The 13,941-nt window shown below is 48.2% G+C and overlaps 1 protein-coding gene across 1 annotated transcript in view; it reads left to right on the top strand.

Moving 5' to 3' along the window:
* The window catches only part of LOC124018124 (trinucleotide repeat-containing gene 18 protein-like), a 73,788-nt gene that overhangs the window by 43,609 nt on the left and 16,238 nt on the right, over positions 1 to 13,941 (top strand). Inside the window, 5 exon segments of the mRNA XM_046333399.1 lie at positions 4,486 to 4,603; positions 6,710 to 6,785; positions 7,844 to 7,952; positions 8,885 to 8,953; positions 8,956 to 9,000. Of these exon segments, the coding sequence (XP_046189355.1) occupies positions 4,486 to 4,603; positions 6,710 to 6,785; positions 7,844 to 7,952; positions 8,885 to 8,953; positions 8,956 to 9,000 (417 nt within the window).

Below are 13,941 nucleotides of genomic sequence, written 5' to 3' on the forward strand. Positions count from 1 at the left end.
GTTGGCTGGGCTCCCTGCCTGTGCCATTAAACCCCTTCAACTCATCCAGAACGCCGCAGCCCGTCTGGTGTTCAACCTTCCCAAGTTCTCTCACGTCACCCCGCTCCTCCGTTCTCTCCACTGGCTTCCAGTTGAAGCTCGCATCCGCTACAAGACCATGGTGCTTGCCTACGGAGCTGTGAGGGGAACGGCACCTCAGTACCTCCAGGCTCTGATCAGGCCCTACACCCAAACAAGGGCACTGCGTTCATCCACCTCTGGCCTGCTCGCCTCCCTACCACTGAGGAAGTACAGCTCCCGCTCAGCCCAGTCAAAACTGTTCGCTGCCCTGGCCCCCAATGGTGGAACAAACTCCTCACGACGCCAGGACAGCGGAGTCAATCACCACCTTCCGGAGACACCTGAAACCCCACCTCTTTAAGGAATACCTAGGATAGGTTAAGTAATCCCTCTCACCCCACCCCCCCTAAGTTTTAGATGCACTATTGTTAAGTGACTGTCCCACTGGATGTCATAAGGTGAATGCACCAATTTGTAAGTCGCTCTGGATAAGAGCGTCTGCTAAATGACTTAAATGTAAATGTAATGTAAATGTAAGTACAGCTCCCGCTCAGCCCAGTCAAAACTGTTCGCTGCCCTGGCCCCCCAATGGTGGAACAAACTCCCTCATGACGCCAGGACAGCGGAGTCAATCACCACCTTCCGGAGACACCTGAAACCCCACCTCTTTAAGGAATACCTAGGATAGGTTAAGTAATCCCTCTCACCCCACCCCCCCTAAGTTTTAGATGCACTATTGTTAAGTGACTGTCCCACTGGATGTCATAAGGTGAATGCACCAATTTGTAAGTCGCTCTGGATAAGAGCGTCTGCTAAATGACTTAAATGTAATGTAAATGTAATGGTTATGTAGATACGTTGGTGTGTATATATCAGTCTGGCTGAGAGGACCCTGTCGTCTGGTTAGTTGACTGGTTATGTAGATATCAGTCTGGCTGAGAGGACCCTGTCGTCTGGTTAGTTGACTGGTTATGTAGATATCAGTCTGGCTGAGAGGACCCTGTCGTCTGGTTAGTTGACTGGTTATGTAGATATCAGTCTGGCTGAGAGGACCCTGTCTGGTTAGTTGACTGGTTATGTAGATATCAGTGTGGCTGAGAGGACCCTGTCTGGTTAGTTGACTGGTTATGTATATATCAGTCTGGCTGAGAGGACCCTGTCTGGTTAGTTGACTGGTTATGTAGATATCAGTCTGGCTGAGAGGACCCTGTCTGGTTAGTTGACTGGTTATGTAGATATCAGTGTGGCTGAGAGGACCCTGTCTGGTTAGTTGACTGGTTATGTATATATCAGTCTGGCTGAGAGGACCCTGTCGTCTGGTTAGTTGACTGGTTATGTAGATATCAGTCTGGCTGAGAGGACCCTGTCTTCTGGTTAGTTGACTGGTTATGTAGATATCAGTCTGGCTGAGAGGACCCTGTCTTCTGGTTAGTTGACTGGTTATGTAGATATCAGTCTGGCTGAGAGGACCCTGTCTTCTGGTTAGTTGACTGGTTATGTAGATATCAGTCTGGCTGAGAGGACCCTGTCTTCTGGTTAGTTGACTGGTTATGTAGATGCGATTGGTGTGTATAAATTGTTGTTGTTTTTAAAAATTTGTTTTTTTTTAAAGTTACCTAGTTTCCATAATTATTCAGACCCTTTGCTATGAGACTCAATTGAGCTCAGGTTTTTCCTGTTTCCATTGATCATCCTTGAGATGTTTCCTTGAGATGTTTCCTTGAGATGTTTCCTTGAGATGTTTCCTTGAGTCCACCTGTGGTAAATTCAATTAATTGGACATGATTTGAAAAGGCACACACATGTCTAGGGGAGAAGGGCCTTGGTCAGGGAGGAGACCAAGAACCCAATGGTCACTCTGACAGAGCTCCAGAGTTCCTCTGTGGAGATGGGAGAACCTTCCAGAAGGACAACCATCTCTGCAGCACTCCACCAATCAGGCCTTTATGGTAGAAAGGCCAGACGGAAGCCACTCCTCAGTAAAAGGCACATGACAGCCCACTTGGAGTTTGCCAAAAGGATCCTAAAGGACTCTTTGGCCTCAACGCCAAGCATCACGTCTGGAGGAAACCTGGCTCCATCCCTACAGTGAAGCATGGTGGTGGCAGCATCATGTCTGGAGGAAACCTGGCTCCATCCCTACAGTGAAGCATGGTGGTGGCAGCATCATGTCAGGAGGAAACCTGGCACCATCCCTACAGTGAAGCATGGTGGTGGCATCATCACGTCTGGAGAAAACCTGGCTCCATCCCTACAGTGAAGCATGGTGGTGGCAGCATCATGCTGTGGGAATGTTTTTCAGCAGCAGGGACTGGGAGACTAGTCAGGATCGAGGGAAAGATTAATGGAGCAAAGTACAGAGAGATCCTTGATGAAAATGTGCTCCAGAGCGCTCAGGACCTCAGACTGCGGCGAAGATTCACCTTCTAACAGGACAACGACTCTAAGCACACAGCCAAGACAGCGCAGGAGTGGCTTCGGGACAAGTGTTTGAATGTCCTTGAGTGGCCCAGCCAGAGCCCGGACTTGAACCCGATCGAAGAAGAGACCTGAAAATAGCTGTGCAGCGACGCTCCCCATCCATCCTGACAGAGCTTGAGAGGATCTGCAGAGAAGAATGGGAGAAACTCCCCAAATACAGGTGTGCCAAGCTTGTAGCTTCATACCCAAGAAGACTAGAGGCTGTAATCGCTGCCAAAGGTGCTTCAACAAAGTACTGAGTAAAGGGTCTGAATGCTTATGTAAATGTTATATTATTTATAAAAACTGGTTTTTGCTTGGTCATTATGGGGAATTGTGATGTCATTATGGGGTATTGTGATGTCATTATGGGGTATTGTGATGTCATTATGGGTTATTCAAATCAAATTTATATAGCCCTTCGTACATCAGCTGATATAAAACCCCAAACAGCAAGCAATGCAGGTGTAGAAGCACGGTGGCTAGGAAAAACTCCCTAGAAAGGCCAAAACCTAGGAAGAAACCTAGAGAGGAACCAGGCTATGTGGGGTGGCCAGTCCTCTTCTGGCTGTGCCGGGTGGAGATTATAACAGAACGTGGCCAAGATGTTCAAATGTTCATAAATGACCAGCATGGTCAAATAATAATAAGGCAGAACAGTTGAAACTGGAGCAGCAGCACGGTCAGGTGGACTGGGGACAGCAAGGAGTCATCATGTCAGGTAGTCCTGGGGCACGGTCCTAGGGCTCAGGTTCTCCGAGAGAGAGAAAGAAAGAGAGAATTAGAGAGAGCATATGTGGGGTGGCCAGTCCTCTTCTGGCTGTGCCGGGTGGAGATTATAACAGAACGTGGCCAAGATGTTCAAATGTTCATAAATGACCAGCATGGTTGTATAATAATAAGGCAGAACAGTTGAAACTGGAGCAGCAGCACGGTCAGGTGGACTGGGGACAGCAAGGAGTCATCATGTCAGGTAGTCCTGGGGCACGGTCCTAGGGCTCAGGTTCTCCGAGAGAGAGAAAGAAAGAGAGAATTAGAGAGAGCATATGTGGGGTGGCCAGTCCTCTTCTGGCTGTGCCGGGTGGAGATTATAACAGAACATGGCCAAGATGTTGTGATGTCATTATGGGGTATTGTGATGTCATTATGGGGTATTGTGATGTCATTATGGGGTATTGTGATGTCATTATGGGGTATTGTGATGTCATAATGGGGTATAGTGTGTAGATTGATGAGGTAAAACATTTTTTAAATACATTTTAGAATCAGGCTGTAATGTAATAAATGCACTGTGTTAGTGTATATATTGATGCGTTGATATATTGATTGGTGTATATTTATTGGTATATATTGATTAATATATTGATTGGTGTATATTGATTAATATATTGATTGGTGTATATTGATGCGTTGATATATTGATTGGTGTATATTTATTGGTATATATTGATTAATATATTGATTGGTGTATATTGATTAATATATTGATTGGTGTATATTGATTAATATATTGATTGGTGTATATTGATTAATATATTGATTGGTGTATATTGATTAATATATTGATTGGTGTATATTGATTAATATATTGATTGGTGTATATTGATTAATATATTGATTGGTGTATATTGATTGGTGTATATTGATTAATATATTGATTGGTGTATATTGATTGGTGTATATTGATTGGTGTATATTGATTAATATATTGATTGGTGTATATTGATTGGTGTATATTGATTGATATATTGATTGGTGTATATTGGTTCATATATTGATTGGTATATTGATTGGTGTATATTGATTGGTTTATATTGATTGGTGTATATTGATTGGTGTATATTGATTGGTGTATATTGATTAATATATTGATTGGTGTATATTGATTAATATATTGATTGGTGTATATTGAGTGGTGTATATTGTTTGGTGTATATTGATTGGTTTATTGCTATATTGATCCAGCTCCGGTCCAGTGTGTGTTGGATAAAGACTCTCTTCAGGATGGTCTGAGGGTTCTGATCCCCATGGATGATCAGCTGCTGTATGCTGGACACGTCAACACGGTACACTCCCCGGACATGTGAGTACACACACTATGCACCACACAGGGTAGACACCAGGTAAGTTACCTAATTTATGTCCCGATAAAACTGCCCTGAATGCCTCTGTTGATCCTCCTACTGCTATTGTAGACAGTAATCCATGTGCCTTTGTGCCACAGTGATACTGATACGTAGGTGTGTCCTAGTAGGAAGTCCACTAGCTCACCCTGCACTAACATAAATAACATGAGCATGTCTACTTCTGCTGAGCTTCCCAGTAAAGCAATGAAAATCATTAATCAAGCATCACAGAAAAGTTTTTTTTTTTTAAATAGCCCACGTTAACATATGTCGCTTAAGGTTCATGGAGTCAATAACTTGCTAGTAAACAGATAACATTCATATTCTGACTATCTCTGAAACTCACTTAGATAATACCTTTGATGATACAGTCGTAGCAATACACGGCTATAACATCTACAGAAAAAAGACAGGAATGACTATGATGGAGGTGTTGCTGTTTATATTCAGAACTACATTCCTGTAAAGAATAGAGAGGATCTCATGTTAAATACTGTTGAAGTTAATATGGCTACAGGTCCATCTGCCTCCCCTAAAGCCCATTCTGGTGGGAAGCTGCTATAGACCACCAAGTGATAACAGTCCGTATCTGGATAATGTTAAATACTGTTGAAGTAATATAGCTACAGGTTCATCTGCCTCACCTAAAGCCCCTTCTGGTGGGAAGCTGCTATAGACCAGTCAGTATCTGGATAATGTTAAATACTGTTGAAGTTAATATGGCTACAGGTTCATCTGCCTCACCTAAAGCCCATTCTGGTGGGAAGCTGCTATAGACCAGTCACTATCTGGATAATGTTAAATACTGTTGAAGTTAATATGGCTACAGGTTCATCTGCCTCACCTAAAGCCCATTCTGGTGGGAAGCTGCTATAGACCACCAAGTGATAACTGTCAGTATCTGGATAGTATGTGTGAAATTGTGTTAAATTAAAATATATTTCATATTTTATATTCTTTAAGTAGCCACCTTTTGCCTTGATGACTGCTTTGCACACTCTTAGCATTCTCTCAACCAGCTTCATTACGTAGTCACCTGGAATGAATTTCAATTAACAGGTGTGCCTTCTTTATAGTTAATTTGTGGAATTTCTTTCCTTAATGCATTTGAGTCAATTAGTTGTGTTGTGACAAGGTAGGGGTGGTGGTGGTGGACAGAAGATATCCCTATTTGGTTAAAGACCAAGTCCATATTATGGCAAGAACAGCTCAAATAGGAAACAAGAAACGACAGTCCATCATTACTTTAAGACACGAAGGTCAGTCAATACGGAAAATGTAAAGAACATTTTAAAGTTTCTTCAAGTGCAGTCGCAAAAACCATCCAGCGCTATGATGAAACTGGCTCTCATGAGGACCGCCACAGGAAAGGAAGACCCAGAGTTACCTCTGTTGCAGAGGATAAATTCATTAGAGTTACCTGCACCTCAGATTGCAGCCCAAATAAATGCTTCACAGAGTTCAACAGACCCTTAATGTGTTGTGAAATGTTTTAAACTCTATATAACTGTCTTAATGTTGCTGGACCCCAGGAAGAGTAGCTGCTGCCTTGACAGGAACTAATGGGGATCCATAATAAACCCCAGGAAGAGTAGCTGCTGCCTTGGCAGGAACTAATGGGGATCCATAATAAACCCCAGGAAGAGTAGCTGCTGCCTTGGCAGGAACTAATGGGGATCCATAATAAACCCCAGGAAGAGTAGCAGCTGCCTTGGCAGGAACTAATGGGGATCCATAATAAACCCCAGGAACTAATGGGGATCCATAATAAACCCCAGGAAGAGTAGCTGCTGCAGGAACTAATGGGGATCCATAATAAACCCCAGGAAGAGTAACTCCTGACCCCTGACCTCTGTTCTGTAGTTACAGTGTGGTGGTGGAGAGAGGGAACAGACCTCATATCTACTGTCTAGAACAACTCCCGACCCCTAACTCCTGACCCCTGACCTCTGTTCTGTAGTTACAGCGTGGTGGTGGAGGGGGAGAGAGGGAACAGACCTCATATCTACTGTCTAGAACAACTCCTGACCCCTAACTCCTGACCCCTGACCTCTGTTCTGTAGTTACAGCGTGGTGGTGGAGGGGGAGAGAGGGAACAGACCTCATATCTACTGTCTAGAACAACTCCTGCAGGAGGCTGTGAGTACATCTCATTTCGTCTGTGTTCTTTGGGTTTTTGTTACAGGCCGTGGATGTGATGCCCTCGTCAGTGTGTGTGTTATTCTGTGTGTTAATGTGTGTTATTCTGTGTGTTATTCTGTGTGTTATTCTGTGTGTTATTCTGTGTGTTATTCTGTGTGTTATTCTGTGTATTAATGTGTGTTATTCTGTGTATTAATGTGTGTTATTCTGTGTGTTAATGTGTGTTATTCTGTGTGTTAATGTGTGTTAATCTGTGTGTTATTCTGTGTGTTATTGTGTGTTATTCTGTGTGTTATTCTGTGTGTTAATGTGTGTTATTCTGTGTGTTAATGTGTGTTAATGTGTGTTATTCTGTGTGTTAATGTGTGTTATTCTGTGTGTTATTCTGTGTGTTAATCTGTGTGTTATTGTGTGTTAATGTGTGTTAATCTGTGTGTTATTCTGTGTGTTATTCTGTGTGTTAATGTGTGTTATTCTGTGTGTTATTCTGTGTGTTATTCTGTGTGTTAATGTGTGTTATTCTATGTGTTAATGTGTGTTATTCTGTGTGTTAATGTGTGTTATTCTGTGTGTTAATGTGTGTTAATCTGTGTGTTATTCTGTGTGTTATTGTGTGTTATTCTGTGTGTTAATGTGTGTTATTCTGTGTGTTATTCTGTGTGTTAATGTGTGTTATTTTGTGTTATTCTGTGTGTTATTCTGTGTGTTAATGTGTGTTATTCTGTGTGTTATTCTGTGTGTTATTCTGTGTGTTAATGTGTGTTATTCTGTGTGTTAATGTGTGTTATTCTGTGTGTTAATGTGTGTTATTCTGTGTGTTATTCTGTGTGTTAATGTGTGTTATTCTGTGTGTTAATGTGTGTTAATGTGTGTGTTATTCTGTGTGTTAATGTGTGTTATTCTGTGTGTTATTCTGTGTGTTATTCTGTGTGTTAATGTGTGTTATTCTGTGTGTTAATGTGTGTGTTATTCTGTGTGTTAATGTGTGTTATTCTGTGTGTTATTCTGTGTGTTAATGTGTGTTATTCTGTGTGTTATTCTGTGTGTTATTCCAGATTGTGGATGTGATGCCTCCATCAGTCTGGTATCTTCCTGAAGGCTGTCGTGTTGCTGCATACTGGAGCCAGCAGTACCACTGTCTCTACCCCGGCACCGTAGTCAACGGTAACGCACAGTACCACTGTCTCTACCCCGGCACCGTAGTCAACGATAACGCACAGTACCACTGCCTCTACCCTGGCACCGTAGTCAACGGTAACGCACAGTACCACTGTCTCTACCCCAGCACCGTAGTCAACGGTAACGCACAGTACCACTGTCTCTACCCCAGCACCGTAGTCAACGGTAACGCACAGTACCACTGTCTCTACCCCGGCACCGTAGTCAACGGTAACGCACAGTACCACTGTCTCTACCCCGGCACCGTAGTCAACGATAACGCACAGTACCACTGCCTCTACCCTGGCACCGTAGTCAACGGTAACGCACAGTACCACTGTCTCTACCCCAGCACCGTAGTCAACGGTAACGCACAGTACCACTGTCTCTACCCCAGCACCGTAGTCAACGGTAACGCACAGTACCACTGTCTCTACCCTGGCACCGTAGTCAACGGTAACGCACAGTACCACTGTCTCTACCCCGGCTCCGTAGTCAACGGTAACGCACAGTACCACTGTCTCTACCCCGGCACCGTAGTCAACGATAACGCACAGTACCGCTGTCTCTATACCGGCACCGTAGTCAACGGTAACGCACAGTCACACTGTCTCTACCCCGGCACCGTAGTCAACGGTAACGCACAGTACCGCTGTCTCTACCCCGGCACCGTAGTCAACGATAACGCACATGCCAGGGTTTCCATTAGCCGGTAATAGCTGGCTTTTGGCCAATAAAAACTAGAAAAGCCGATAAATGAAATTGCAGAAGACAACATCCCATTTGAGAAAGTGTTTTATAGTCTCATCACCAGCCAATAGTTTGGACACATCTAGTCATTTCAATCTGGGTGACCTGTTCCTCACTGAACTGATACTTGGTGTGTATTGACGTCTATCTAGGTGACCTGTTCCTTTAACCCCTTCCTGTCTGTACAGGAAGTTCAGACGGTGATGACAGTGATGACCTCATCACGGTGGAGTTTGATGACGGTGACACGGGTCGCATCCCCTCTCCCACATCAGACTGCTGCCGCCTGACTACAAGATACAGTGTAAGGATACAGCCCCCTCTCCCACATCAGACTGCTGCCCCTGACTACCAGATACAGCCCCCTCTCCCACATCAGACTGCTGCCCCTGACTACCAGATACAGTGTAAGGATACAGCCCCTCTCCCACATCAGACTGCTGCCCCCTGACTACCAGATACAGCCCCTCTCCCACATCATACTGCTGCCCCCTGACTACCAGATACAGCCCCCTCTCCCACATCAGACTGCTGCCCCCTGACTACAAGATACAGCCCCCTCTCCCACATCAGACTGCTGCCCCCTGACTACAAGATACAGCCCCTCTCCCACATCAGACTGCTGCCCCCTGACTACCAGATACAGTGTAAGGACACAGCCCCTCTCCCACATCAGACTGCTGCCCCTGACTACAAGATACAGCCCCCTCTCCCATATCAGACTGCTGCCCCCTGACTACAAGATACAGCCCCTCTCCCACATCAGACTGCTGCCCCCTGACTACAAGATACAGCCCTCTCCCACATCAGACTGCTGCCCCCTGACTACAAGACACAGCCCCTCTCCCACATCAGACTGCTGCCCCCTGACTACAAGACACAGCCCCCTCTCCCACATCAGACTGCTGCCCCCTGACTACAAGATACAGCCCCCTCTCCCACAACAGACTGCTGCCCCCTGACTACAAGACACAGCCCCCTCTCCCACATCAGACTGCTGCCCCCTGACTACAAGACACAGCCCCCTCTCCCACATCAGACTGCTGCCGCCTGACTACAAGATACAGACACAGGATACAGCCCCCTCTCCCACATCAGACTGCTGCCCCCTGACTACCAGATACAGCCCCCTCTCCCACATCAGACTGCTGCCCCTGACTACCAGATACAGTGTAAGGATACAGCCCCCTCTCCCACATCAGACTGCTGCCCCCTGACTACCAGATACAGCCCCTCTCCCACATCAGACTGCTGCCCCCTGACTACAAGATACAGCCCCCTCTCCCACATCAGACTGCTGCCCCCTGACTACAAGATACAGCCCCTCTCCCACATCAGACTGCTGCCCCCTGACTACAAGATACAGCCCCTCTCCCACATCAGACTGCTGCCCCCTGACTACCAGATACAGTGTAAGGACACAGCCCCTCTCCCACATCAGACTGCTGCCCCCTGACTACAAGATACAGCCCCTCTCCCATATCAGACTGCTGCCCCTGACTACAAGATACAGCCCCTCTCCCACATCAGACTGCTGCCCCCTGACTACAAGATACAGCCCCTCTCCCACATCAGACTGCTGCCCCTGACTACAAGACACAGCCCCTCTCCCACATCAGACTGCTGCCCCCTGACTACAAGACACAGCCCCTCTCCCACATCAGACTGCTGCCCCCTGACTACAAGATACAGCCCTCTCCCCCTCTCCCACAACAGACTGCTGCCCCCTGACTACAAGACACAGCCCCCTCTCCCACATCAGACTGCTGCCCCCTGACTACAAGACACAGCCCCTCTCCCACATCAGACTGCTGCCCCCTGACTACAAGACACAGCCCCCTCTCCCACATCAGACTGCTGCCCCCTGACTACAAGATACACCCCCTCTCCCACATCAGACTGCTGCCCCCTGACTACAAGATACAGCCCCCTCTCCCACATCAGACTGCTGCCCCCTGACTACAAGATACAGCCCCCTCTCCCACATCAGACTGCTGCCCCCTGACTACAAGATACAGCCCCCTCTCCCACATCAGACTGCTGCCCCCTGACTACAAGATACAGCCCCCTCTCCCACATCAGACTGCTGCCCCCTGACTACAAGATACAGCCCCTCTCCCACATCAGACTGCTGCCCCTGACTACAAGATACAGCCCCCTCTCCCACATCAGACTGCTGCCCCCTGACTACAAGATACAGCCCCTCTCCCACATCAGACTGACTACAAGATGCTCCCCTGACTACAAGATACAGCCCCTCTCCCACATCAGACTGCTGCCCCTGACTACAAGATACAGCCCCCTCTCCCACATCAGACTGCTGCCCACTGACTACAAGACACAGCCCCCTCTCCCACATCAGACTGCTGCCCCCTGACTCCCACAAGACTACAAGCCAGCCCCCTCTCCCACATCAGACTGCTCCCCCTGACTACAAGATACAGCCCCCTCTCCCACATCAGACTGCTGCCCCCTGACTACAAGACACAGCCCCCTCTCCCACATCAGACTGCTGCCCCCTGACTACAAGACACAGCCCCCTCTCCCACATCAGACTGCTGCCCCCTGACTACAAGATACAGCCCCTCTCCCACATCAGACTGCTGCCCCCTGACTACAAGACACACACCCACTCCCACATCAGACTGCTCACCCCCACTGACTACAAGACACACCCCTCCCACATCAGACTGCTGCCCCCTGACTACAAGACACAGCCCCTCTCCCACATCAGACTGCTGCCCCTGACTACAAGATACAGCCCCCTCTCCCACATCAGACTGCTGCCCCTGACTACAAGATACAGCCCCCTCTCCCACATCAGACTGCACACCCTGACTACAAGATACAGCCCACTCACACCACATCAGACTGCTGCCCCCTGACTACAAGATACAGCCCCTCTCCACACATCAGACTGCTGCACACTGACACAACACACAAGGACTCTCACACACATCAGACCCCTGACTACAAGATACAGCCCCTCTCCCACATCAGACTGCTGCCCCCTGACTACAAGACACAGCCCCCTCTCCCACATCAGACTGCACACCCCTGACTACAAGATACACACCCCTCTCCCACATCAGGACTGCCCCCTGACTACAAGACACAGCCCACTCCCACATCAGACTGCTGCCCCACTGACACACACAAGATACAGCCCCCTCCCACATCAGACTGCTGCCCCTGACACACAAGATACACACACTCTCCCACATCAGGACACACTGCCCCCTGACTACAAGGACACACCACTCTCCCACATCAGGACTGCACCCCTGACTCCCACAAGACACACAGCCACCACTCCCACATCAGACACACACCACTGACTCCCACAAGGACACACACACACACTCTCCCACATCAGGACACCACCTGACACACACACACACTCCCACAAGGACACACACACACCCACAAGGACTCCCACATCAGGACACACACACACTCCCACAAGGACACACACACACTCCCACAAGGACACACACACACACACTCCCACAAGGACACACACACTCTCCACAAGGACACACACACACACTCCCACAAGGACTCCCACAAGGACACACACACACACACTCCCACAAGGACACACACACACACACACTCCCACAAGGACACACACACACCCACAAGGACACACACACACTCCCACAAGGACACACACACACACACACCCACAAGGACACACACACACTCCCACAAGGACACACACACACACACCCACACACACACACACAAGGACACACACTCCCACAAGGACACACACACACACTCCCACAAGGACACACACACACAATCCCACAAGGACACACACACTCTCCACAAGGACACACACACTCCCACAAGGACACACACACACTCCCACAAGGACACACACACACACTCCCACAAGGACACACTCCCACAAGGACACACACACACTCCCACAAGGACACACACACACACACACTCCCACAAGGACACACACACACACTCCCACAAGGACACACTCCCACAAGGACACACACACACACAAGGACACACAAACACACACACAAGGACACACACACACACTCCCACAAGGACACACACACACTCCCACAAGGACACACACACACACACTCACACACAAGGACACACACACACTCCACAAGGACACACACACACACACACACACACTCCCACAAGGACACACACACAATCCCACAAGGACACACACACACACAATCCCACAAGGACACACACACACACTCCCACAAGGACACACACACACACCCCCACAAGGACACACACACACTCCCACAAGGACACACACACACACACAAGGACACACACACACACACTCCCACAAGGACACACACACACACAAGGACACACACACACACACTCCCACAAGGACACACACACACACACCCCCACAAGGACACACACACACACACACTCCCACAAGGACACACACACACCCCCACAAGGACACACACACACACTCCCACAAGGACACACACACACACACTCCCACAAGGACACACACACTCCCACAAGGACACACACACACACTCCCACAAGGAAACACACACACACACTCCCACAAGGAAACACACACACACACTCCCACAAGGACACACACACACTCCTCCCACAAGGACACACACACACACTCCCACAAGGACACAAGGACACACACACACACTCCCACAAGGACACACACACACACACACTCCCACAAGGACACACACACCCACAAGGACACACACACACTCCCACTCCCACAAGGACACACACACACACATCCCACAAGGACACACACACACACACACACACAAGGACACACACACACACAAGGACACACACACTCCCACAAGGACACACACACACACCCCCACAAGGACACACATCCCACAAGGACACACACACACTCCCACAAGGACACACACACACTCCCACAAGGACACACACACACTCCCACAAGGACACACACACACACTCCCACAAGGACACACACACACACACAATCCCACAAGGACACACACACACACACACTCCCACAAGGACACACACACAAGGACACACACACACACACAATCCCACAAGGACACACACACACACACTCCCACAAGGACACACACACTCCCACAAGGACACACACACACAATCCCACAAGGACACACACACACACTCCCACAAGGACACACACACACTCCCACAAGGACACACACACACACTCCCACAAGCACACACTCCCACAAGGACACAC

Source organism: Oncorhynchus gorbuscha, unplaced genomic scaffold (genome assembly GCF_021184085.1).
Source record: "Oncorhynchus gorbuscha isolate QuinsamMale2020 ecotype Even-year unplaced genomic scaffold, OgorEven_v1.0 Un_scaffold_396, whole genome shotgun sequence".
Lineage (NCBI taxonomy): Eukaryota > Metazoa > Chordata > Actinopteri > Salmoniformes > Salmonidae > Oncorhynchus > Oncorhynchus gorbuscha.